We start from the raw sequence: 23,085 nt of genomic DNA, 5'->3' as shown, positions 1-23,085 counted from the left end.
GGGGGAACCCTTAAAACGACTATTTTTAGGCAAAACATAAATGATTTTCTTCTCTTTCTTCATTTCGAAACCAGATCCAGCCAGACGAGACGGGGTGTATACCATTGCACATGGGTCCTGCTGCCTTTTGAGCCTCTGGGTTGAAGAGCAAGTGCAATTAGCATTCCAAGGTGTGAATTATTTCCTCACTGTAGGAGGCCCTGCAACATCTTCTTGTGATTACAAAGGCTGGACTAACTGCAACTTTCATAAGTTGTAAAGTGTACACAGTAAAGACACATAGAAAAGTTCTTAAAAGTTATAAATCCAAACATTTCATAGTGCTTAGAACCCATTTAATTACAGAACAGGAGACAGTTTCCGAAGAGCTTGCGGTTCAGTGACTTCCCACGTCTTGTTTCTGTTAATCAAAGCAAAACAAAAAACTAAGACCCAAACCAGCTCCACTGGAATCATCCTTTAAACTCATTCTAAACTTGTATCATCCTATTGAATTGAAGCCCACAGGGAACAGGGCCCAGAAAATCCCTGGACCTCCTGTGTGAATGCTAAGTCACATCTAACTCTTAGTGACCCCGTGGACTCTAGCCAGCAAGGTTCCTCTGTCCATGGAATTTCCCAGGCAAGAATACTGGAGTGGGTTGTCATTTCCTTCTCCAGGGATCTTCCCGACCCAGGGATCAAACCCACGTCTCTTAAGTCTCCTGCATTGGGAGGTGGGTTCTTTACCACTTAGTGCCATCTGAGAAGCCTGAACCTCCTGGTTTCTGGTAAAGATATGGTTCCTCCCCTGAACTGGCTTCCTTAAAGCTAAGGTATTTTCTTTTTTGCACACAGAGCAGTATTTTCCAAAATGTACTATGGAAATCACTGGGAGGGTCTGTGGGGTGTGCATACTTAAGCTTTAAATGGTGTACGGACAAGTACTTTTGTATTTTCACACTTTTTAGTTTAAGTGTAAATTAAGAAAATATATAGCATCAAATGTCAGATTCATGGATATGATTGCTTATAACAGTAAAGAATTTTACAAAGGCAGGAATCACAGCAAGGAACTACATTATGAAGCAAGTAATTGTCCAATAAACCAATGAAATGCTACTTTAGTCAGCAAACCCAAGAATTGCTCAGATGATGGAAGCGTGAGAAACTATCAAAGGAAATATTGACTGGATTCAGGCACCTACTCTGTTATTTTCCAGCTGGGGGGATCTTTTCAAAGTTTTAATTAATTAATTAATTATTTTGGCCTCACCATGTGGCATGTGGGATCTTAGTTCCCTGATCAGGAATCAAACATGTGCCCCTGGTTTGGGGCATGGAAGCATGAAGTCTTAACCACTGGGCTGCCAGGGAAGTCCCAATTTAATTTTTATTTTTTAATACAGTTTAAATGTTTACTCCATTTACAGTTATTACAAGATATTGGCTATATTCTCCATGTTGTTTAACACATCCTTGTAGCCTGTCTTACATCCAATAGCTTGTACCTCCTAATCCCCCACTGAGTTGGGGAGATCTTGAATGAGCCACTTTCCCCTAGTGAACTTCAGACTGTAAAATAAGAAGACACTAGAAAAAAATGCAGGGATATGGGGGGTGTTCTTATTTCAGGAGTCCAGGACTCCCCAGGGTGTCAGAAATGTCAGCTGAGAAAGAAGGATGAGGCCAGCTGTCTAGGCTCCACCCCCCAGAGCAGCTTTCATTGGTTCTACACATCAGGCTTCTAACAGAAATTGGTTTGAAAACAAGGCTTCACTGATTTTTATTTAAGTTTGAAAACATTCTTCTCAGCCTGAAAAGACAATACTATTTTTATATTTTGCTTTTATAAACCATAACTAACCAAAAAGCTGATGATATTTAAATAAGCTTAACAAGAATGAAGTTTGTTTCAGGAATTTTAGCCAAATAATAATGGATAACATGTTTTAATCACATAATACATACCAGGCAATGTGCTATAGGTCCAATGAACATTGAAAAAACAAAATTGAAAACAAAACCAGGGAACTCCCTGATGGTCCAGTGGTTAGAACTCGATGCTTTCATGGCTGAAGCCGGGGAACTAAGATCCTGCAAGCCATGTGGCATACCCAAAAAAAAAAAAAAAAAAAAACGCTATGAAGTAGGTCTTATTAATATAATTAACTCCATTTTATGGATGAGAACACCGAGTCTCAGAGAGGCTCCATGCTTAGCTTAGGTCACCCAGTTTGCTTCTGATCAGGATATAACACAGACCAGACAGTCTGACTCCAAACCCTTCCCCTGTATTGCTGTTTTTTCCCTGGGAGGAGAGAGCAAGGTGCCCTAGTCTGAGGGTGGGTATCCTGGAGGATAGGAGATCTCCAGCAACACAGCCATCCAGGTAAGTCCACTTCTCTCAACTTCATTTACAGCTGCTCTGTACATTTCCACTTACCCAGAATCCACAAAGCAATTTTCAAAGACTCTGCCCATTCATCTAGTTGTTTGACAGCCATGGTCCAGGCATGTTGCTTTTGGCCAAACCATGGGTGATGGTTGGATGGCATCACTGACTCAATGGACATGAGTTTGAGCAAGCTCCAGGAGATAGTGAAGGACAGGGAAGCCTGGCATGCTGCAGTCCATGGGGTCGCAAAGAATCGGACACAACTTAGCAACTGAACAATAACGACAACAGCAATAGACTGTTTACCTTATTACCAAATACCACTCTAAGTGCTTTACAATGAGGAACTGGTTGATTCCTTAGGAATCAACAACCCTGTGAGGTAGGCACTATCATTATCCCTCTTTTATTTTTATTTTTGTTGTTGTTGTATTTCAACATTTATTTTATTTATTTGACTTCACAGCGTCTTCGCTGCGGCACACAGATCTTCAGTCTTATGCAGCATCTTTTAGTTGTGGTATGCAAGCTCTTAGTTGCAGCGTGTGATCTCTAGTTCCCTGACCTGGGATTGAACCAGGTCCCCTGCTTTGGGAATGCAGAGTCTTAGCTACTGGACCAGCAGGGAAGTCCCCATTATCCCTGTTTTAAAGATGAGGAAACTGAGGCCAGATGTTATATTCAAAACCAAGACTGTGTAGCTCTAATTGATGGGCGCCTCTTAACCACCACGTGCTGGTGCTTCCCAACAGAAAAGGGTTAACAAAAAGTAACTACAGAAGGTCGGAAGTGGGAAGTCATCTTAATTTTATTTTCCTTTTTTCAATTGAGGTATAGCTGATTTCGGCTTCCCCGGTGGCTCAGCGGTAAAGAATCTGCCTGCAGTGCAGGAGCTGCAGGATACTTGGGTTCAATTCCTGAGTCAGGAAGATCCCCTGGAGAAGGGTATGGCAACCCACTCCAGTATTCTTGCCTGGAGAATCTCATGGACAGAGGAGCCTGGTGTGCTATAGTCCATAGCGTCACAAAGAGTCAGACAGGACTGAAGCAACTTAGCAGGCACGTGTAGCATAGCTGATTTACAATCTTGTATTAGTTTCTGGAATACAGCAGAGTGATTCAGTTTTATGTAAATATTCTTTTCAGATTCTTTTCTGTTGTAATTTATTACAAGATATGGGGTACAGCTCCCTGTGCTACCCAGGAAGACCTTGCCGTTTATCTCCTATATATATAGTAATTTGCAGTTTAGGACTTGCAGATACATCTTAATTCTTTATTGTCCTCCAAGACTATCAAATGCCTCTTACAATGTTCCTTCATGGTTTGTGCTGCTGGGCTGTTGATTCCCTCTTCACCGTAGTGCCTTTTGAGGATCCCCCAGGCTGGATCCCCCAGGCTCAGGGTCTCAATAAGCGAATCATTACAGAGGGCAGGATGCTGAGTCTCTGCCCAAATCCTCCCAGATATATACATATATATTTTTTACCATTTTGGTCATTTCTCCCCAGCTTCAAGTGTGCTTTTGTTTACAATGGCCTCACCCATGACTCTTCTTTGGGAACCTAATCTGAGGCTTCAGAAGCCCCTCTTTCCTCCAGGGCAGGGTTTTGGAAGTTCCTAGCAGTTTTCATCCTCCTGGGGTGGTCCTTAATTGATGACCGCAGGTGCGGAGTGCAAGGGCCTTGCCTTCAGTTGGAAGAGACACAGGTGTGACTTGCATTCCAGAGTCCCCAGCATTGCCGGGCCGAATGGCAGCCTCATCGGTCTCCTCCTTTTCCCCCTTCACCCACTCCTTTACTGATTTCTCCTGGAGCCCTTCCTTAATAAATCACGTGCACACAGTTTCTCACCCCAGGCTTTGGTTCTGGGGAGCCCAACCTAAAAAAACACTTTTTAAAAAAGAAGCACACTTCAAGGTGTTAAAAGACATAGTGCTCCCTGGTTTCAGGGTAATGGAATAGAGCCAGGCCTGTTTCTTCTTAGCATCCTGATGAATTTAATGTTCAATGGAGCATTTTATTTACACTTTCATTCATCTTTGTAAGAGTTAACAGTGCCCAATCTTTATTTTTTTTTAAATATTTATTTATTTAATTTACTTATTTGGTTGCGCTGGGTCTTGATTGCAGCACGCTGTATCTTTGATCTTTGGCATGTGGGATCCTTAGCTTCGGCATGTGGGATCTAGTTCCCTGGCCAGAAATCAAACCCAGGCTCCCTGCATTGGGAGTGTGGAGTCTTAGTCACTGGTAAGATCTTCACAAACATTATCTCACAAAAACCTCAAAGTCCAACGCTGTGAGGCAAGTACTTTAGTGACCCAATCTTATAGATAAGAATAGGCTCAGAGAGGCTGATTTTCTTGCCCAGGGCCACACAGCTTGGAAATAGCCAACCTGGCCTTCAAACCCAGGCTCAAGCCACACACTTAACCCAGTCTCTCCCATTCTGCCCTCGAAAGTATTGCGTATGACAAATTGAATAGTCTGGATCTCAAATATGTCCTTTAAAAACCTACCATGTTTCTGAATTAAAATGAGAAGATCGAAAATAGTTCTTTCTTGGATATTTCCAAATTGTGATTTTTTTCTTCTGCCTATGCAGCACCTAAGTCTCATTTCTATTTAGTTGGAATTCCACCCTTGGAAGGTCTTGAAGGTTTTGAAAGGAGGGCCCTGCCTGCAGCAGAAGCTCAAAGAGGCCAGATAGTCCCTATGCTGCTTTCTGGCTCAGCCAACGGGATGTTCCAGCCGGGAGTGATGCTACGGAGGGGTGATGACGCACAGACCCAGGAGCCCTTAGAGAGCACTCACAGCGGTGCCTGTGGCCGTGAGTAATGTTCCTGTGTCATGTCTTTGGCTGGGTTTCCTGCTGACTCACCCCCACTGGTTCCTGCCTGTTTCCTGGGGCCCATCACTCTGCTTCCCCATCCGTTCTGTGACCCATCAATATCCTTTCAGGACTGTCTGTTTCTGTTCAGGTAAACTGCAGGTGGCCTCTGAATGTGTGCAACCAAGAACCTGACCAATATGAAATTATTCCCACATTTGGAATTCCATAGAACGAAGATAAACCCTTATCTTAGACTTCCACAGATGATACAGAATGTACTCTTTTCTGGGATCCAAGACAAGGTGCGTCTTTGTACGTGGGTAACAATCATCTTTTGTACCTTAGGGCTATAAGGAGGTTTCTTGTGAAGGACAGAGGCTGTCAGTAATACTCTAAATTTTTTTTTTTTTTTAAACAGACAGACACACACACAAGATAAAGGTCTTTTCTGACAATGATGAAGAGAGTGACTAACTCCTTTCCTAATGAAACATGCTATGGAAAGGGCATTTTAAAAAAATATTTATTTGTATGTATTTATTTGTCTGCTCCGGGTCTTAGTTGCAGCATGCAGGATCTTTAGTTGTAGCATAGAACTCTTAGTTGCAGGATGAAGGATCTAGTTCCCTGACCAGGAATCAAAACTGGGCCCCCTGCATAGGGAGCCTGGATTCTTAGCCACTGGACCATCAGGGAAGTCCTTGGAGACAACATTTTGAAAATAGTTCTTTATTTCATAGTTACATGGCTTTTTCCTGAAAAAAACTTGTGTGCACACATAAAAATTTTCATAGATGCACACTTTTAAAATTTGAAAGTAAAACAATTTTACCCATTGAAGGTAAGAAGGAAATGTTTCAGTAGATTTTGAACCCATTTATTAGTTTAGACAAACAACTGATTAGACTCAGGGAAAATGGAAATATACTAAGTGCGTTGCAAGAGCAGCAGCATCCTTGCAGAGTTAGTAACTGAGGCTGAAAAACTAATATCATTAGAGGAAACTTTTCAGTTATGGTAGCCATTACAGAACTAACAAAATGGACTTGCATGGTGGTCCAGTGGTTAAGAATCTGCCTGCCAATGCAGGAGACGTGGGCTGGATCCCTGATCTGGGAAGTTCCCACACGCAGTGGAGCAACTAAACCCTTGTGCCACAACTACTGAGCCCGAGTACCTAGAGCCCATGCTCTGCAACAAGAGAAGCCACCGCAACAAGTAGCCCAAGCACCACAACTATAGAGTAGCTCCTCCTTACCGCAATGCATGGCACACGCACAGCAATGGAGACCCAGCACAGCCATAAACAAATAAAGAAATACATCTTTAAAAAAGGAAGTAACAAAATAAACTGATCTTTAGAACCAGAACTTTGAAAAGATCAATAAATCATGATGCTGAAAATAATGATAAAGTCCAATCATAATGCTCTCAATAAAAATATTATTATAAACATTATTAATAATATTTTATAGCTTTATAATATATTTGTACGTAATATATACTCTTTGTGACCCTATGGACTGTAGCCCATTAGGCTCCTCTGTCCATGGGGATTCTCCAGGCAAGAATACTGGAGTGGGTTGTCATGCCCTCCTCTGGAGGATCTTCCCAACCCAGGGATTAAACCCGCATCTCTTATGTCTCCTGCACTGGCAGAAGGGTTCTTTACCACTAGCGCCACCTGGGAAGCCCTATAATATATTAACTATCATTAATAATATTGCTAATATCTGACATGCCAGTGAAAACAAAAAGTAATACATTATTAAATAAAATGGATAGTTTAGAATATGTATAGAATGTTTAAGTAAATAAACCTATACTGGGCATGAGTGTTAAATCATTTTAGTGATAGGAATATGTCTTCAAAAAAGTTTGAGTACCACTGACCTAAACTATTATGTTATAAAGCAAAATGACACTGTGAATCGAGAATGTGGAGCCACAGTGCATAGCATTTCTCAAACTCCTCTGGACATGGAATATATGGAGAGATGAGTGTTTCAACAACTCTTCTGTGAACAGGATGATGGTTAACAGAATGGACCTGCATCTCAGTCAGACAGGGCTGCATTTAACTACCAGATTCACCACGCACTAGCTGAGTGCCCTGAATACATTACTGCATCCTTTTGAGCTTCTGTTTGCTACTGCTGCTGCTGCTAAGTCACTTTGGTCGTGTCCGACTCTGTGCGACCCCATAGACAGAAGCCCACCAGGCTCCCCCGTCCCTGGGATTCTCCAGGCAAGAACACTGGAATGGGTTGCCATTTCCTTCTCCAATGCATGAAAGTGAAAAGTGAACGTGAAGTCGCTCAGTCGTGTCCGACTCTTAGCGACCCATGGACTGCAGCCTACCAGGCTCCTCCATCCATGGGATTCTCTAGGCAAGAGTACTAGAGTGGGGTGCCATTGCCTTCTGAGCTTCTGTTTCCTTACCTGTAAAAAGGAGCTAGAAATTGTCACCTCACAGGCTGTATACAATTTTTAAATGTTACTGTACATAAGTGCCTTATATTGTATAGAAGTGCAGAGTAACTGACACATTGTAAGCACTTCTTGAAAGGAAGCTTCTATTATGCTATGATAACAGAATGGCAGGGTAATTGTTTAGAGAGCTGTTTTTTTCTTGTAACTGCACTTCTTCAGGGCAAGATTTGAGTCATCTATCACAAGTCCTATCTAACACTTAGCTGCCATAGACAGACATGAATGAATGAAGAAGTGAAAGATAGTGAAAGTGAATTTGATTTCAGAATTCTCTGACATTAAAGTTTGGGAGACAACTATAGCACCAAAGACTGACGGAAAAACATTTCTTTCTCAGTGGTTTATAACTCACCTTTAAATAACTAGATGAGAACACGCGTATAGGATGAGTATTCATATTAGCTTTTGTTACCTAGACAATTGATAACAATTAGCCAGTAATTAATTGTTTCCAGCTGCTCCCCTTTGATTAATCATTCAGAGCAAATTTATTATTGTTCTCCTGTGGCTTGGTATTGCTAGGAGCCAGAAGCCTAGCACACCCTGAGATGAAGATGGGATGGCAATGAGTGTTTTAAAGCTTCAGGGAGTGAGGCCTGGGGTGGCCAGGCAAAGTTCAGCCATGAGGGGATAAGGCCAGCTTCCTCCACCCCATCCAGCTTTATTGAGGTGTAACTGACGAGTAAGGCTGCAACATATTTATAGTATACAATGTGATGATTTGAGATACATATAGACTGTGAAATGATTACCACAATCAAGTTAATTAACTCATCCATTACCCCAGTTGGTTTTTTTTTTTTTTTTTGGGGAGAATGTTTAAGATCTAGTGTCTCAGCAATTTCAAACATACACTACAGTATTATTATTTTTTAATTTTAATTTGGCTGTACTGGGTCTGCTCCCCTGCATTGGGAACACAGAGTCATAGCCACTGGATCACAAAGGAAGTCCCACAATACAGTGTTATTGATGTCACCATGCTGTCCATTATATCCTTAGGACGTATTCATCTTGTAACTGAAGATTTGTACCCTTCAACCACCATCTCCCTACTTCCCCAACTCGCCAGCCATTGGCAACCATCATTTTCCTCTCTGTTTCTATGAGTTTGACTATTTTTTAGGTTCCACATGTAAGTGATACCATACAGGATTTGTCTTTGTCTGGCCCAGATGAGTTTTCAAAGGTAGACAGAAAAAAAAATTATTTCAGGTCCAGATATAAAGAGTGAAGTCATGATAGAGTCGATTTCTATTTCTTGTTTCCCTCTGCAGGCTCTTCCCCAGCCCCTGCTGTTCCTATTAATAGTTCTAACGATACTACTGCTACTCTGATGGCATATTTATTGATCGATAAATAAATAAATCCTAGGCTTCATGTGGCCCAGCTTTAGGGTGGTATTGCATTCAGAAAAAGAACGCAGCAACCAAAAATGAAAGGTGCATTCTTCAATTTATAATTCATGGTAACACTTGAGAGAGTCACCTCTCTGTTCCCCTAGATCTCTAAACAGCAGCTGCTAATGTCCTCTCTCTTTTCATTTCTTAATACCCACTGGTGTCAACTGGGGTGGCATTCAGCTACAGGTAATGACACCTGTGGGGCTTCCTTGGTGGCTCAGAGGTTAACGAGTCTGCCTGCAACGTGGGAGACCTGGGTTTGATCCCTGGGTCGGGAAGATCCCCTGGAGAAGGAAATAGCAACCCATCCAGTATTCTTGCTTGGAGAATCCCATGGGCGGAGGAGCCTGGTGGGCTACAGTCCACGGGGTCACAAAGAGTCAGACACGACTGAGCAACTTAACTAACTAACGACACCTGTACACACCAGCATAACTAAATGAAGGTTTCGTTTTCCTTATGTTACCAGAACTTCAGGAGTAGGCAGTTCAGGGTCAGTATCACTGCTTGAGAAATTGTCAGGGACCCCACTTACCTTTAGTCTTTAGCAAAATGGCTACTTCACCCCAAGTAGGTATTTGAATACCTACTTTGAATCTGTGTTCACTGCAGAAAGAAGAAGAATAAAAAGGCTTCATGCATGCCAGCTGAGTCTATCTTCTTGTTTCAGGAAAATAATTCCAAAATTTTTTTGGAAACTCTACCTCTTAGAGTCCTATTTATATCTCATTGGGAGTACTGGGTCAGTTGGCCATCTTTAGTAGAAAGAGAGTCTGGGAAGGCAAGGATTTTTGTTTGTTTTTAAAGTGGACACATATTCCTTATGTTCCTAAGAACATAACTGAGGGGAAAAGGAAAGAATGATGGCTAGGCAACTGGCAGTGTGTGCTGTATTTCTCTCCACCAAAATGCTCCCTGAACCTCTGCTAACACACATGTAAACTCCCCTCTCATTGCCTCCTCTCTTTCTAGTGCTATTTTCTTTTTAGTTTTTGGAGTCAAACTGGATCTTTTTTATTCCAGCTTTTTGGGTGTTCTTTTACCCAACTGGGAAATACCTACTGGATGCCAGGCACTGTGCCAAGCCCTTTATTAGTATTATTTCATTTAACTCTCACAATAGCCTATGAAACATTGTGTGTGTGCTAAGTTGTGTCCAACTTCTTGTGACCCCATGGACTGTAACCTGCCAGGCTCCTCTGGCTACGGAATTTCCCAGGCAAGAATATTGGAGTTGGTTGCCATTTCCTACTCCAGGGGATATTCCTGACCCAGGGATCAAACCCACATCTCTTGAATCTCCTGCATTGGCAGGTGGGGGTGGTTCTTTACCACGAGCACCACCAACCAGGTACTTTTATTATCATCCCATGAATAGATGTTGCTGAAGCTGGAACTCTAATACTTTGTCCACCTGATGCGAAGAACTGAGTCACTAAAATAGACCCTGATGATGGGAAAGATTGAAGGTGGGAGGAGAAGGGGACAACAGAAGATGAGATGGTTGGATGACATTACCGACTCAATGGACATGAGTTTGAGCAAGCTCCAGGAGTTGGTGATAGACAGGGAAGCCTGGTGTACTGCAGTCCATGGGGTCGCAAAGAGTCAGATGTGACTGAGCGACTAAACTGAATTGATAGACGTGGAAAGTGAGGCTTAGAGTGACGAATTAACTTGCCAGTCAGGTAGTTAGTGAGTAGTGCTGTCATTTGAATTTGGATATCTCAGGTAGAAACTGACTTTGAGATGGAGATTTGTAGACAGGAAGTTCATTGTGAAGTGCCTTCAGGATTAATCCATTTTGGGAACAAGAAAGTAGGATTGGCAAAAAGGGGAAGTTAAACTAGGACATAATTGCAACAAAGGATTTGGCCAATTCCACAAGGAGCTTTGCAGTTGAGAAGGCCCATCAGAGTAGTCCCACCTTGAGGCAGAGTCCTTGAGGGCCAGGCCTTTAGCTGCTTGAAGAAGTTGGGGGTCCCCCTAGGTTGGAAGTGGGTTTTCATGGGAAGTGGATATGACCTTGGACAAGGCAGTTGTTTTCAATCAATGGTAATTTCTTGAAAGTGTCTCAGACAGGCAACAGCCAGCTACTAATCCTCCCAGCAGGAGGGGTGGGGGTGCAGAATGAGGGCTTCAGTCTTGAAGTGGACACAGTGGTGTTCCCTGTCGTCAAAGCCTTCTACTGTTCAAATCCACTTTTTTCATATAAACTCTGGGACTATTTCCTACAGCTTTTGGTTGGTCTCCTTTCCAAGGAGAAGTTAATAAGAGTATAGTTGGTAGGATACATTATAGCCCTCACCACTGTCACTGATCTTAAGACTGCACTGATCATCTCCATTTCCTTGCCTTTCTAGAGTTCCCTGACCCTAAGGTAGCATCTATGCTACTCTCAGCGGCTTCTATGGTAGGATGACCCAAACACACATCCCTGAGAGGATCTGAGCCTCTAGTCACCACATCATTTTCAGATGTGGCTGCTGTAGTTGTCCATTTACCGTCATAATTGAACAAGGGAGTACCAAGAGATGTCCTTGTAGATTGCCAGACATATTCTTTTTTAAAATATCTATTTCTTTATTTGGCTGTGTTGGGTCTTCATTGCATCATGTGACATTTTTTGTTGCAGTGCATAGGCTCTCTAGTTGTGATTTGCAGGCTGAGTAGTTGTGGTGGGTGGGTTTAGTTGCTCCATAACATGTGGGATCTTGGTTCCCTGACCAGGAATGGAACATAGGTCACCTGCATTTGCAAGGCAGATTCCTAACCACTGGACCACCAGGGAAATCTCCAGACATCTTCTATTCTGCCCCCTGTTACCTAATAGCATCTCTACAACTTCCTGATGATCAGGGTCACTTATCTCTACCAAGATGGTGACTTCTTTTCTTGCCTGCTAGTGTCTTAGTGCAAGCACCCCAAAGTGACTGGAAGGCAGTCATAGCTTGAAGCTTAATAGGACTATTGCTGTGTCCCCTGGTGGAAGAGTTCCCCCTTTGGAAACAAGGATCTCTAGTCCTACAGAACCCAGAGTTGTGAGGATGGGAAACAGACACTCCCCAAATGGACCACTGGGGTTGATGTGGAGCAGGGCCCCTCCTTCTACCCCTCAGCTCTCAGATCTGTGAATCCTACCTACTGGGGGCATAGCAGTACATAGTGGTCTTTGACTAGGGCATGTTATTTGTCCTAGAGGATGGTGCCCCCTCCTCTCAGGGTATCATCTCTAATCTGGGCCTCAGGTGTGTCTTCAGACAGACATTCCTAGAGTGGCAGTTTCTGGGTGATGCGGTATGTTATAGGACCAATAGGTATACGATCATGAATCTGCTGCTGTACACACCTCTTTTATTGTAAGGAGGTTTCTTTGGTCCAGTACTAGGTTACCTAGGATCTTGTGTCAATGGATCAAATATTCTGTAGACCCTCAAACAGTGATGTGGGCTAAAAACAAAGAAACAAACCAACTAACCAACCTGAGGGTAGGAAAAGCAAACCCATACCCAGGATGTGTACCTACTCCAGTCAAGATAAATGACTATTACCTCTAGGTTGGAAGAGGTCAATTTGCCATCACCTGGCTGGTGGTTTCCTTTGAGGGATGATGCTGTAGAGGGGACTCAGCTTTGGTCTCTGTTGCTGGCAGGTTGGGCACGTGGTAGCATCAGGAGCCCAATCAGCCTTGGAGCCGGAGCCCATGCTGTCAGGCCCACGCACAGTCTCCATGTCTGCCATTGCGGCTACTCTGCAATTATACCCTAATTTCTGTAATTCCCCCAGGGGAGGCAGGTTTTTTTATTTTTATTTTTTTAATTTAGAATCCTGGCTAGGTTGGTGGGGGGGCAGTTTCAGAAGCTTCCACTTGACCTTCCCCACTATAACCACTCATCCCACAGGCCGAGGAACTAAGGTGGGGCTTCTGCCAGCTACCAAGTATATCTATCCTAATTATACATTCAGGAAGGACCAAAGGACTTGTTATTATATGCACTTACTGGAAATCCAGCCTTCTTTAGTCGTTAGGTTCTGTATCTGAACACTGGCTGAGGTCCAGAAACTATGCAGAAGATTGTGAATTTTTATGGGGACAGCGTCCCTCAGACTTCTCCTCATTCATCCTTGAGTTTTAAAAGGTGTACACAGAATTGGTGCAGCCACTAGGAGAAACATTATGGAGGTTCCTTAAAAAACTAAAAATAGAGCTACCATATGACCCAGCAATCCCACTCCTAGGCATATATCCAGAAAAGATGAAAACTTGAAAAGATACATGCACCCCAATGTTCATAGAAGCACTATTCACAATAGCCAAGACATGGAAGCAACCTAAATATCCACTGAGATGAGTGGATAAAGATGTGATATATATACACATACAGACATATATAATGGAATACTACTAAGCCATAAAAAAGAATGGAATATTGCCATTTGCAGCAGAATGGATGGACCTGGAGAACATCATACTAAGTGAAGTAAGTTAGAGAAAGACAAATATTATATATCATAAAAATAATGCAAATGAATCTACTTACAAAAGAGAAACAAATTCACAGACATAAAAAACACGTTTATGATTACCAAAGTGGAAGGGGGGTATATCAGGAGCATGAGATTAACAGATACACACCATTTTATATAAAATAGATAAGCAACAAGCTTTTATTGAATAATACAGTGAACAATATTCAATATCTTAATATAGCCCATAATGGAAAATAATCTGAAAAAAAAATATAACCAAATCACATTGCTGTACATCTGAAATTAACACAATGTTGTAAATAAACTGTGCATGCATGCTAAGTCACTTCAGTCGTGTCTGACTCTAACCCTATGGACTGTAGTTCACCAGACTCCTCTGTCCATGGGATTCTCCAGGCAGGAAAACTGGAGTAGGTTGCCATACCCTCCTCCAGGGGATCTTCCCCATTCAGGGACTGAACCCACATCTCTTATGTCTCCTGCATTGGCAGGTGGATTCTTTACCACTAGTACTTGAATTAAAAAAAAATAAAAGGTATACACAATGAACCCTGGTGCCCTCATTTCCTCTAAGTACACAGTGTTCTGTTAACTCTCTCCATAGCTGTCTGTAGGTCATGCCCCTCTGGTTGCCACGCTAATCTCACCTCTCTTAACAATGGCACTTAATTTCTACTGGTTAAACATTGCCACTTGGTCTCTCTTTCTTCAAGGTCTTATTAGGCCCATTGCTATGAGGGAGCCCAGCTCTGTAACAGTATCTTCTGTCATCAACACAGACCTGTAGAGAAGAGTATACCAGTAAGGCCGAGTCCTTTCCCCCAGAGGGTTCCTGGTTCCTTGTGCTTAGTGGCAGCATGTAGTCAGTTGGTATGATGTACATAGTATATCGGGAATCCCTGGTGGCTCAGTGGTAAAGAATCCGCCTGCTATGCAGGAGCTGTGGGTTCTATCCCTAGGTTGGGAAGATCCCCTGGAGGAGGAAATGGTAACCCACTCCAGTATTCTTGCCTGGGAAATCCCATGGACAGAGAAGCCTTGCGGGCTATAGTCCATGGGGTCGCAAGAGTTGGACACAACTTAGCAACTAAACCACCACCACCACATAGTCTATCCCCTCTAGCATGGCCACTTCCCTGTGTCTTTTGCTCTCTCCTTCTACTGTCTGCCTTGCAGACAGTAGCCTTTGCAGACAAAAACTCTAGTCTTTCTGTCAGTATTTCACCTAATGTGGACCATTGATTTCTCCAAGCTCCCTAGAGCTATCCTAGCAATCTTTAGCACTAGCTCCTGAGGTTCTTGCCAGGATGAAAATACTGTAGAACAGGAAGATGCTCATATCAGTAAACTCTGCTTTGTCTGGCCTTATGCCCTCCTCTTCCTCCTCCCTTCCCCAGTTAGCACCCTGGGGACCTGACCCTATATATATATATACTCCCAGCTTCTGCAAGTATATATATGCTAGCTAGGTCCTTTAGCTCTTTCAGAATGAATAGTACCTTTCCTCCTTTGGCAGCTCCAGCATTTTCTCACTCAGATTATCTTGTGACTTTAGTTATTGGTCTGGTAGACCAGAGGAAAAGTACAGATAGATCCTGAGGAGGATATGTGTTGCTCTGCAAGGTAGATACTTCATTATCTTTTCTTTAAAAATATATTTATTTGACTGCACTGGGTCTTAGTTGAGGCATGTGGGATCTAGCTCCCTCACCAGGGATCGAACCTGGGCCCCCTGCATTGGAAGCTCAGAGTCTTAGCCACTGGACCACCAGGAAAGTCTCCTAGATACTTCATTTTCAAGCAAGGTGGGGTGGGGCATTTTGACAAACCCACAGTGTTTAGGGTGATGTGGGGTTGTAAAGTTTTTAAGTGCATTGACCCAGATATTCTGTCTGAAGTGTCAGGATCCTTCTTCTTCCCCACTGCAGCCCTGTCGTTGCCACTGCAGACTTGGCAGAGCTGAGAATTCAATTTTTTGGTAGTTCTACTCTGATAATTCGGTTCTGGGCCTGATTCTGAGCTTTTTCTGCCTCCTCCCTCTCCCCCATCTCATTTATATGCTGCTAAGGAAGTACTCTAGTTTTCATCCTTAGCCTTTAGTTGGTGATTAATCACCTTCAACTTTGGATTGTCTTTTCCTGAGGCAAAGATTTACTCTATCAATAGCTACCCAATCCCATAGTTCTTAAACTGCTCTTTTCCCCAGATTTTAAAGATGCCTGAGAGATTACATCTACCGGTGCATTCTCACACTAACATTATCAATACGCTCCATACCCCCATCCTATCACAGCTGCTGAGGGCTTTAACAGTTGTACCAGGGTCTACTGGGGCTTCACCTGAGGCCCTACTGCCAGCTCACCAGCGGGCAATTCAGCCCCACTGGATCAGACCACACTCAAGGGACTCTTTGGGTTTAGTTCAGATTCTCTGGAAAACCCACTCTGATATGGAGACTTGCAAGCAGGACTCTACGTAAAAACCTTAGGATGAAAACCATACAGGAGTGGAAAGGGTAGGATTCAGCAGAAAGAGAAGCTGGACTAAATGCAGTCACAGACAAGGCCTCAGCTGACCCCTTGGTTGCTGATCCTTTAAGGGAACTCTGGAGTGGGAAGGGCCCTGGGTGGTTCTACCATGAGGTTGCATCTCCCAGTCATTTGTGCAGGCTGTCTGCTCCAGGTAGCTCTCTTGTGAGGGCAGTTTCTGGAAAGGGATTCCGTTGAGAGCTGTTGGCCACCAGCAGCTGGGGAAATGGGCGCCTGGGTCCTAAGAAGTTGCTTGCTCCTTGGCCTGCTGGAGGTGGGGGAGAGGGAAGAAATTGGGGGAAGGCTCCTCTTGAAGAGTTGGAAGAAAAAAATCAGATTGTTGCCTGAGTGAAAAACAGCATGATTCAAAGAGATGCATTTAAAACCATACCAAACACTAGTTCTCCTAAAAGCCTCTTGTGTAGAACAGTACAGAATAGGGGATGTTAGGACACACATCTAATTCTATTCGGCTCTGAAGCCCATGTCTTCCTACTAGACCAGAGCTAGTCAAACTGGTGCCCCGTGGGCTTAATTCAGAACGCAGAGGTATTTTGACTGCACAGTGTTTTTAAAAAAGTGAATTGGCTGGCCCTATGTACAAATTGGAAGAGTTAATATGTAAATTCAGAACTCTGGTTTCTCTTGAGTAACCAGAAGATCTAGCAACACTGTGTCAACATTGTTGCAGGGCAGGGATTGACTGGAGTGGAGTGACTGCTGCTCCTTTACAGAAGGGGAGGTGCCTCTATAGTTCACCACAGTATCTGTGTATGACCTTCTTTGGCATTTTTGTTTAGAGTTCCTACTATACTATGCATGGTACATATAGTAGACATTTGGACACTTAATATTGGTTCAGTGGCACTGAATGAATTTGATTGGAGAGGAAGTTTTTTAGTCTACACCTCCAAGTGTAATGAGTGGTTTGGCCCTCATGGGAGGCACCAGGATAACCAGTGTTGACTCGGATAAATTAATGACATACTCTGGAGAAGGGCATTGCAACCCACTTCAGTATTCTTGCCTGGAGAATCCCCATGGACAGAGGAGCCTGGTGGGATACAATCCATGGGGTTGCAAAGACACAACTGAGTGACTAAGCCCAGTGACATGCTGGCTGGAGCCCGTAAAGCAAAATGAGCAGAGGGCAAAGGTCTGAAGTTTGGGTGTCTCACTATAGAATTAGAGAGGAATGGGGAGTTAGGGGAACCAAAGAAGAGGAAAGGGAAATATAGAGGGATCTTAGCAATGGAATGTCACAGAGACCAAGGTAGTCAAGAGGTTGGGCACTTATACCCAGTCTAGCAAAGATGAGAGTAATGCTCAGGCAAAAAGCCATGCCAACAGGAAAGTAATTAGGGACTTTCAGAGGAAGTATGAAAAAAGGAGGCTTCCCTGGTGGCTCAGTGGTAAAGAATCCACCTGCCAGTACAGCAGACATGGGTTCTATCCCCAGGCTGGGAAGATGCCCTGGAGAAGGAAATGGCAACCCATTCCAGAATTCTTGCCTGGAAAATTTCATGGTCAGAAAAGCCTGGTGGGTTACAGCCCATGGGGTCACAAGAGTAGGACATGACTTAGCGACTAAACACAACAACAAATGAGAAAAGGAAAAATAGACTGTGGGTCTGGAAGTTTGGCACTGATATGGAGGCACTGAGATAGCTCTTGGGAGTATAAGCAAGAGCTTTCTCCAGGGTCCTAATTGAGGAACCCATAGATGGACATTGTTAATATTGATCATTTTTGTCCACATTGTCAGCATCATTTCTGACATCATCTAAAATAAATTAAGTCAGTATTCATGCTGTATTCTTAAAGAATGGACAAAAGAACCATCCAGACCCTGTCCTCTTGTTCTATTGGAATGAAACATTAATTAACTTAATATGTATTTTGGACAGTCACCAGCCGGCAGAAATTGGAAATTTCTCTCACAGATGTATCTCTCTGTATATGTGCTATTGGCTTTGTGCGTTATCTATGGTAAAAGTAAAATTCTGATTTCACTCTACCTTGTCACCCAGTTAGTATCCTGTTGTGTGGCCTCACTGGCTCTTAATCAGGATGTGCTCCAGAATGTGTAAACTCACTTTAACATTAGCCTAAGTAAAGTGTATTTAGGAAGATGAATTAAAAAATAACTCACTCTGAAGTTCATGTCAGATATGGATAGATCACCCATCGTTTTGGATGTAATCGTCTACCTGGAAAACTATCATGACCCAATTCCACACGAAATCATTTCAACTCTGGTACTGGGGGCACAGGGAAGGCCTTTGTTTCAGAAGAGCCATGCTAAGTCACTTCAATCGTGTCCGACTCTGCCATAATCTGTCTCTATTGTCTTTGGGGTGAAAGCACCTGGGTTTGCATTCTGACTGCCACCCACCAACCAACTCTATGACTTAAGGCATATCACCAACCTCTTGCGACCCAGCCTCATGAGAGTTATGAGAGCTATTGGAAAGGCTAGCTGAAAGAGTTAAATAAGATGATAAATGTGTTCAATTAATAATGTATGCCAAGCCCTTAAAGGTTTTTTTGAGGATAGTGGAAAACTAAATCTTTCTATTATCAAATGCGCAAAAGTTTTAACTTGGGTGCCCATCAGTTCAGCAGAGGAAGTGTAGACTGGGATTCCGGAGTCTGAGTACTTTGACTGCCACTGGGTCTACCACTGGGATTTAAGAGGACGTTTAAAAAACAACAACATCTACCTAATCTCCCTTGGCCTTACTTTTTCCTGTTACTCAGCAGGCTATAGTAGCTACGGAGGACCTGGAAACCTGAGGTTATGTGCCTTATTTTTTGCGAGGACTTAAGGCAAAGCACAGCTCCCCAGAAAACAGCGGCAAAGATCTGCGTGCAGGGAGAAATGCTAGCCCCAGGGCGCCCTAACTTCCAATCCGGGAGCAATCCAAACTCGGAGGCCGGCGGGGGACCGGGAGCTGAGGGCGGTGGTGAGATGGGAGCGGATGCTCCCGGGTGGGCTCGGACTCTGGCCGGCTGCAACTAGAGCCCGAGCCGAGGTGAGCCCGGAGGCGATGAGGGACGCGCGCCTCCGGGCCCGGAGGAGTTAGGTGACGTCACCTCCAGGAGGACTCACTTTTTCATTAATGAAACCGGCCGGCGCGGGCGCATGCGCCGCAGGCCCCCTTCCCTCTCGCTTCCCCCTCCCCTTTCCCAGCCGCGCTCTCAATCTCGAGCTCGCTCGCTCTCCCTCTCCCCGGGCCGTGGAAAGGATCCCACTTCCGGTGGGGTGTCATGGCGGCGTCTCGGACTGTGATGGCTGTGGGGAGACGGCGCTAGTGGGGAGAGCGACCAGGAGGCCCCCTCCCCTCCCCGGGCCCCCCTCCCCCGCCCCCCTTCCCCCAGCCTCCTCGCCAACGCCCCCTTCCCCTCTCCCCCTCCCGACCGGGCACAGGCCACCCATCCCCACCCCCGTGGGAACGTTCGGAGCCTGCACTCCTCAGACCCTCTCCTCGCCTCTTCCTTCACCTCAGCCCCCGCTCCCTGCCCTCTTCCCGGCCCTGGGCGCCGGCCGCCTGGTCCCTCCGCCGCCCCCCGGCTGCGGGGAGGACATGGCCGCGCACAGGCCGGTGGAATGGGTCCAGGCCGTGGTCAGCCGCTTCGACGAGCAGGTAACGGGCCCGGGGCGGGCGGGAGGTGGGAGCGGAGTGGGGGTGGGGACCGAGTGGGTGAGGGGAGGAAGGAGCGGCCGCCTCCCCCGCAGCTGCCTCGGGCTCTGGAGGAAAGGCTTGGGGGGATAAGAGGGGGTGGCCTAGGGGGGAGGTGCGGACAAGGGAGGGGACGGCTGGTGTCTTGGGCGCCCCTCTCCCTCCTCAGTCGGGGGGTGGGGCCTTTTTCCTGACCACCCCTCCGACCCTCCATCCCCTTTATCCCAGCCCTTCCGCTTGCTAATAGGGATGAGTGACCTGGGGGCGCTTTCAGGGGCTCTCCATCTGGATTTAATCATCTCCCCCCCGCCTTACTTTTTTATTTGTGAACGGAGGTGGGTAACATTTAGGGGTTTCCTCTTCCCTCAGTGGACCTCCTAAACGGGAGTGAGTAACTGAACGAACCCCAAGGCCCTTCTTGTGTACCCCCAATAGGAGAAAGATAACATCCCGCCCCTCCCCCAGTTTCTTCTGCTTCCTCTCTTGGAGGGGGAAGAGTAGAAGAAAGCAGGGAAACACAGGTTTTCTTACTTTCTGCTCCATCGTCTCAGCCCGCCCGGAGAGCTCCAACTGCACACACTGCACATCTTTTTGATGCCCCACACGAGTGTCCCCCCACCAACCGCCCCCCATATCCTGATAAGACCAGACTGGCTTTTACATTGCCCTTTGCAGTGGAAACCATGGTTCTGGTTCCCTCCTGCTTCTGAAATATTTTTCCTTTTTTTTTCCCCCTTCCTTGGTAGTTGCAGTTTCCCCTTTTATGTCTTGCCCAGCAGTCTGAGAATGTGAATATTGCTTTCTGGAGTGGGAATCTTGAGGATTAAGGGGGAGCAGAGTGAAAGGAAAGTGGGAACCTGCATCAGAACCACTGACAACAGCAAAGCCAGCTGGGAAGTGGCCCCGAAGCCGTTAATTCTGCTAGTGTTCTGTTGTCGTTGTTTTTTCTTTTTTTAACTCGCACCTCTTAGTTGACAAGAGAACTTGCATTGAGAATATCTGAGATGGAGGAAAAAAGTTACCTAGCTTGAGGAGGTCCCTTTTTATTGCCTGAGCCACAGACTCCTGGGGCTGATCAGAATGAATCCACCCGGAGCCTTTTGTCAGTAGGATTTAGTTTAACTTTGTGTTGCTGTTTAGTAGTTGGGGATCGCTTAGAAGAATGCTTTTGTAGCTGCAGTTCTAGGATGAACTTCCTGTGATGAGGAACTGCTTGAGATTGAATCAGTCTATTTTGTTTACTGGATATAATCATGAAACTGATTTTGGGAGCTGAGTGGATCCATAAACAGTTTCTGACCTATCTGAATGATACTTAGGAATAGGTAGAGGAATTGAGAGGAAATTTGAGAAGAAACTACGTAGATAAAAGAGAATTACAAAGCTGTCAGAGACTTGAAGTTCTTTCACCTATCCTTATGCTTCCAGACCAAAAAGTATGTAAACCACTGTACTGCTAATCTATTTGAGGGAGTGAAATGTGACCACATATATTGGATTGTATTATTGTAAGAGCCTTACGTTTAAAACTTGATAGAAAAGACTTTCTCTGTGTAATTTTAAAAAAGGATTTAAAAGGCACACAGTTCCCAAAGGTAGACTGTGTGGATACTTTAATCTGGATGCAGGAATTTGATGGATTCACACCACAACTATTGTTGCCAGTTTTTTAAACAATTTTAAATTGAAGGATAATTGTTTTATAGAATTTTGTGGTTTTCTGTCATACATACATCAGCAAGAATCAGCCATAGGTACACCCTCCCTCCCAATATTTTTTAAATTAAAAGTTTTTTTTTCCAGTTTTTAAACTTTATTTCTTTACTTTTTACCTGTTGATCTCTAGGCTTATCTGTCACATATTGAAAACATAGTTTTCTAAATTTTAAAAGAAGAATGATTTTGATTATATGTCCAATGATGCAAGTAAATGTTTCCTTCTTTTTGTCCCCAGTGTTGAAAGACCTTGTACTTTGTTGTTTGCTTTGTTATGAATATTGTGGAATCAGACTCACACCATCGGTCAACAATGAAGGACATAAGAATTTTAAACAAGCATTAAAAAACTATACTTTTATATTGTTATTAAAGAGAAAGATCCATAGGACAAATTATTCCTCACATTTTTCCCTTACAGGGTTAAAGCCCACTGACTTTGAGATGTCAAAGTATAAGGGTTTTGGTGTTTAACGTAAGGCACTTGTAGACATTAACTTATTATGGAATTAATAAACGTTTAAATTAGAGTTTACTTTGAATTTGGAAGGTGGGAAAAACTGAGGCTCAGAGTGGTTAAGTGACTTTTCAAGGTCGCATAGCAGACCTAATAATAAGAGCCTCAGTATGAAAAGTATTGAATGCTGGACAATCAGGAATAATTTTTTCTGGTAAGTATCTCTAGGATTTGTTTTAATAATCCAAAAGTATAGTTAGGAGGGAAGAGTTTACATTTATATTGAGGGGGGAAAACAACCTACATGTAGTGAGAGATATTTGAGAGTCTTCAGTATTTCAACTATGTCTGAAAGTTTTAAATTTTGAATATATTGTCTGTACTTTGTTTTACTGGGTCCAGGGGGAGTCAAGCTGCTGCTTTTTATTACAGCTAAGACTTTTTATTAAGCTAAGAACCAGAGAGCATGTGCATGTCTAAAGATGGCAACTCTATTTATGATTGAGTTGATGTTTTAGTTAGACTTCTAATATTTGTGGTGATAAAAGCAGAAATGCCTTACTAGCCACTGTTGATTACCTATTGTACTCTGATGGGTATTGCTCAGCAACTTGGTGCAGTAGACACAGATTAAACAGTGGTAGTGTTCCATCTTGACATTGTGAGCTCAAGTCCTTGTTTCCAAGTGGGTAAAATAACATTGCACCTAAGCCTAGTATTTATGGCAACTGAGCAATTCCTAACAATTTAAAAAGTAAGTACTACTTTGATTAGGGATGGAACTTGTGAAGGTAGACAGCCAGAAAGCTGAATGTGTAAAGTTATATCTTCTGCTGCTCCTTAACCTGCCTATAGGGTGCTAAATAGTAAGTTTCTAAATTGAAATTAGCAATTTTAGGTGTGGGTGTGTAGCTTTAATTTGTGGCTCATTAGCCAGGTTACTTAAATTAGAGAGAACCTTCTTACCTGCCTCACCTAGCTTCATATGCCCAATTTCTGTAGGACTTTGTTCCTGAAAGGGAGTATAGAAAAACTGGTTATATGCAGGTTTTTGTTTTAAGAAGTTGAGAAAGATACCATCAAATGATTTGTTGTAAATATA

The 23,085-nt window shown here is 43.8% G+C and overlaps 1 protein-coding gene across 7 annotated transcripts in view; it reads left to right on the top strand.

Moving 5' to 3' along the window:
- The first annotated feature begins 3,376 nt into the window (after window positions 1-3,376).
- Window positions 3,377-23,085, top strand: part of NF1 (neurofibromin 1) — a 273,622-nt gene continuing 253,913 nt past the window's right edge. For 4 of the 7 annotated variants that reach the window (XM_059877699.1, XM_059877700.1, XM_059877701.1 and 1 more), the window contains exon 1: window positions 19,381-19,774. In XM_059877699.1, coding sequence (XP_059733682.1) covers window positions 19,715-19,774 — 60 coding nt within the window. In that variant the 5' untranslated portion in view covers window positions 19,381-19,714. Of the gene's footprint in view, window positions 5,210-5,360; window positions 5,515-19,330; window positions 19,775-23,085 lie in introns of those variants that run through there. The other 3 variants (NM_001372007.1, NM_001122728.2, XM_059877703.1) reach the window with 2 other exon arrangements.

Source organism: Bos taurus, chromosome 19 (genome assembly GCF_002263795.3).
Source record: "Bos taurus isolate L1 Dominette 01449 registration number 42190680 breed Hereford chromosome 19, ARS-UCD2.0, whole genome shotgun sequence".
Lineage (NCBI taxonomy): Eukaryota > Metazoa > Chordata > Mammalia > Artiodactyla > Bovidae > Bos > Bos taurus.
The sequence above is the reverse complement of the archived record's forward strand: the minus strand, read 5'-3'. Positions and strand labels throughout refer to the sequence as shown.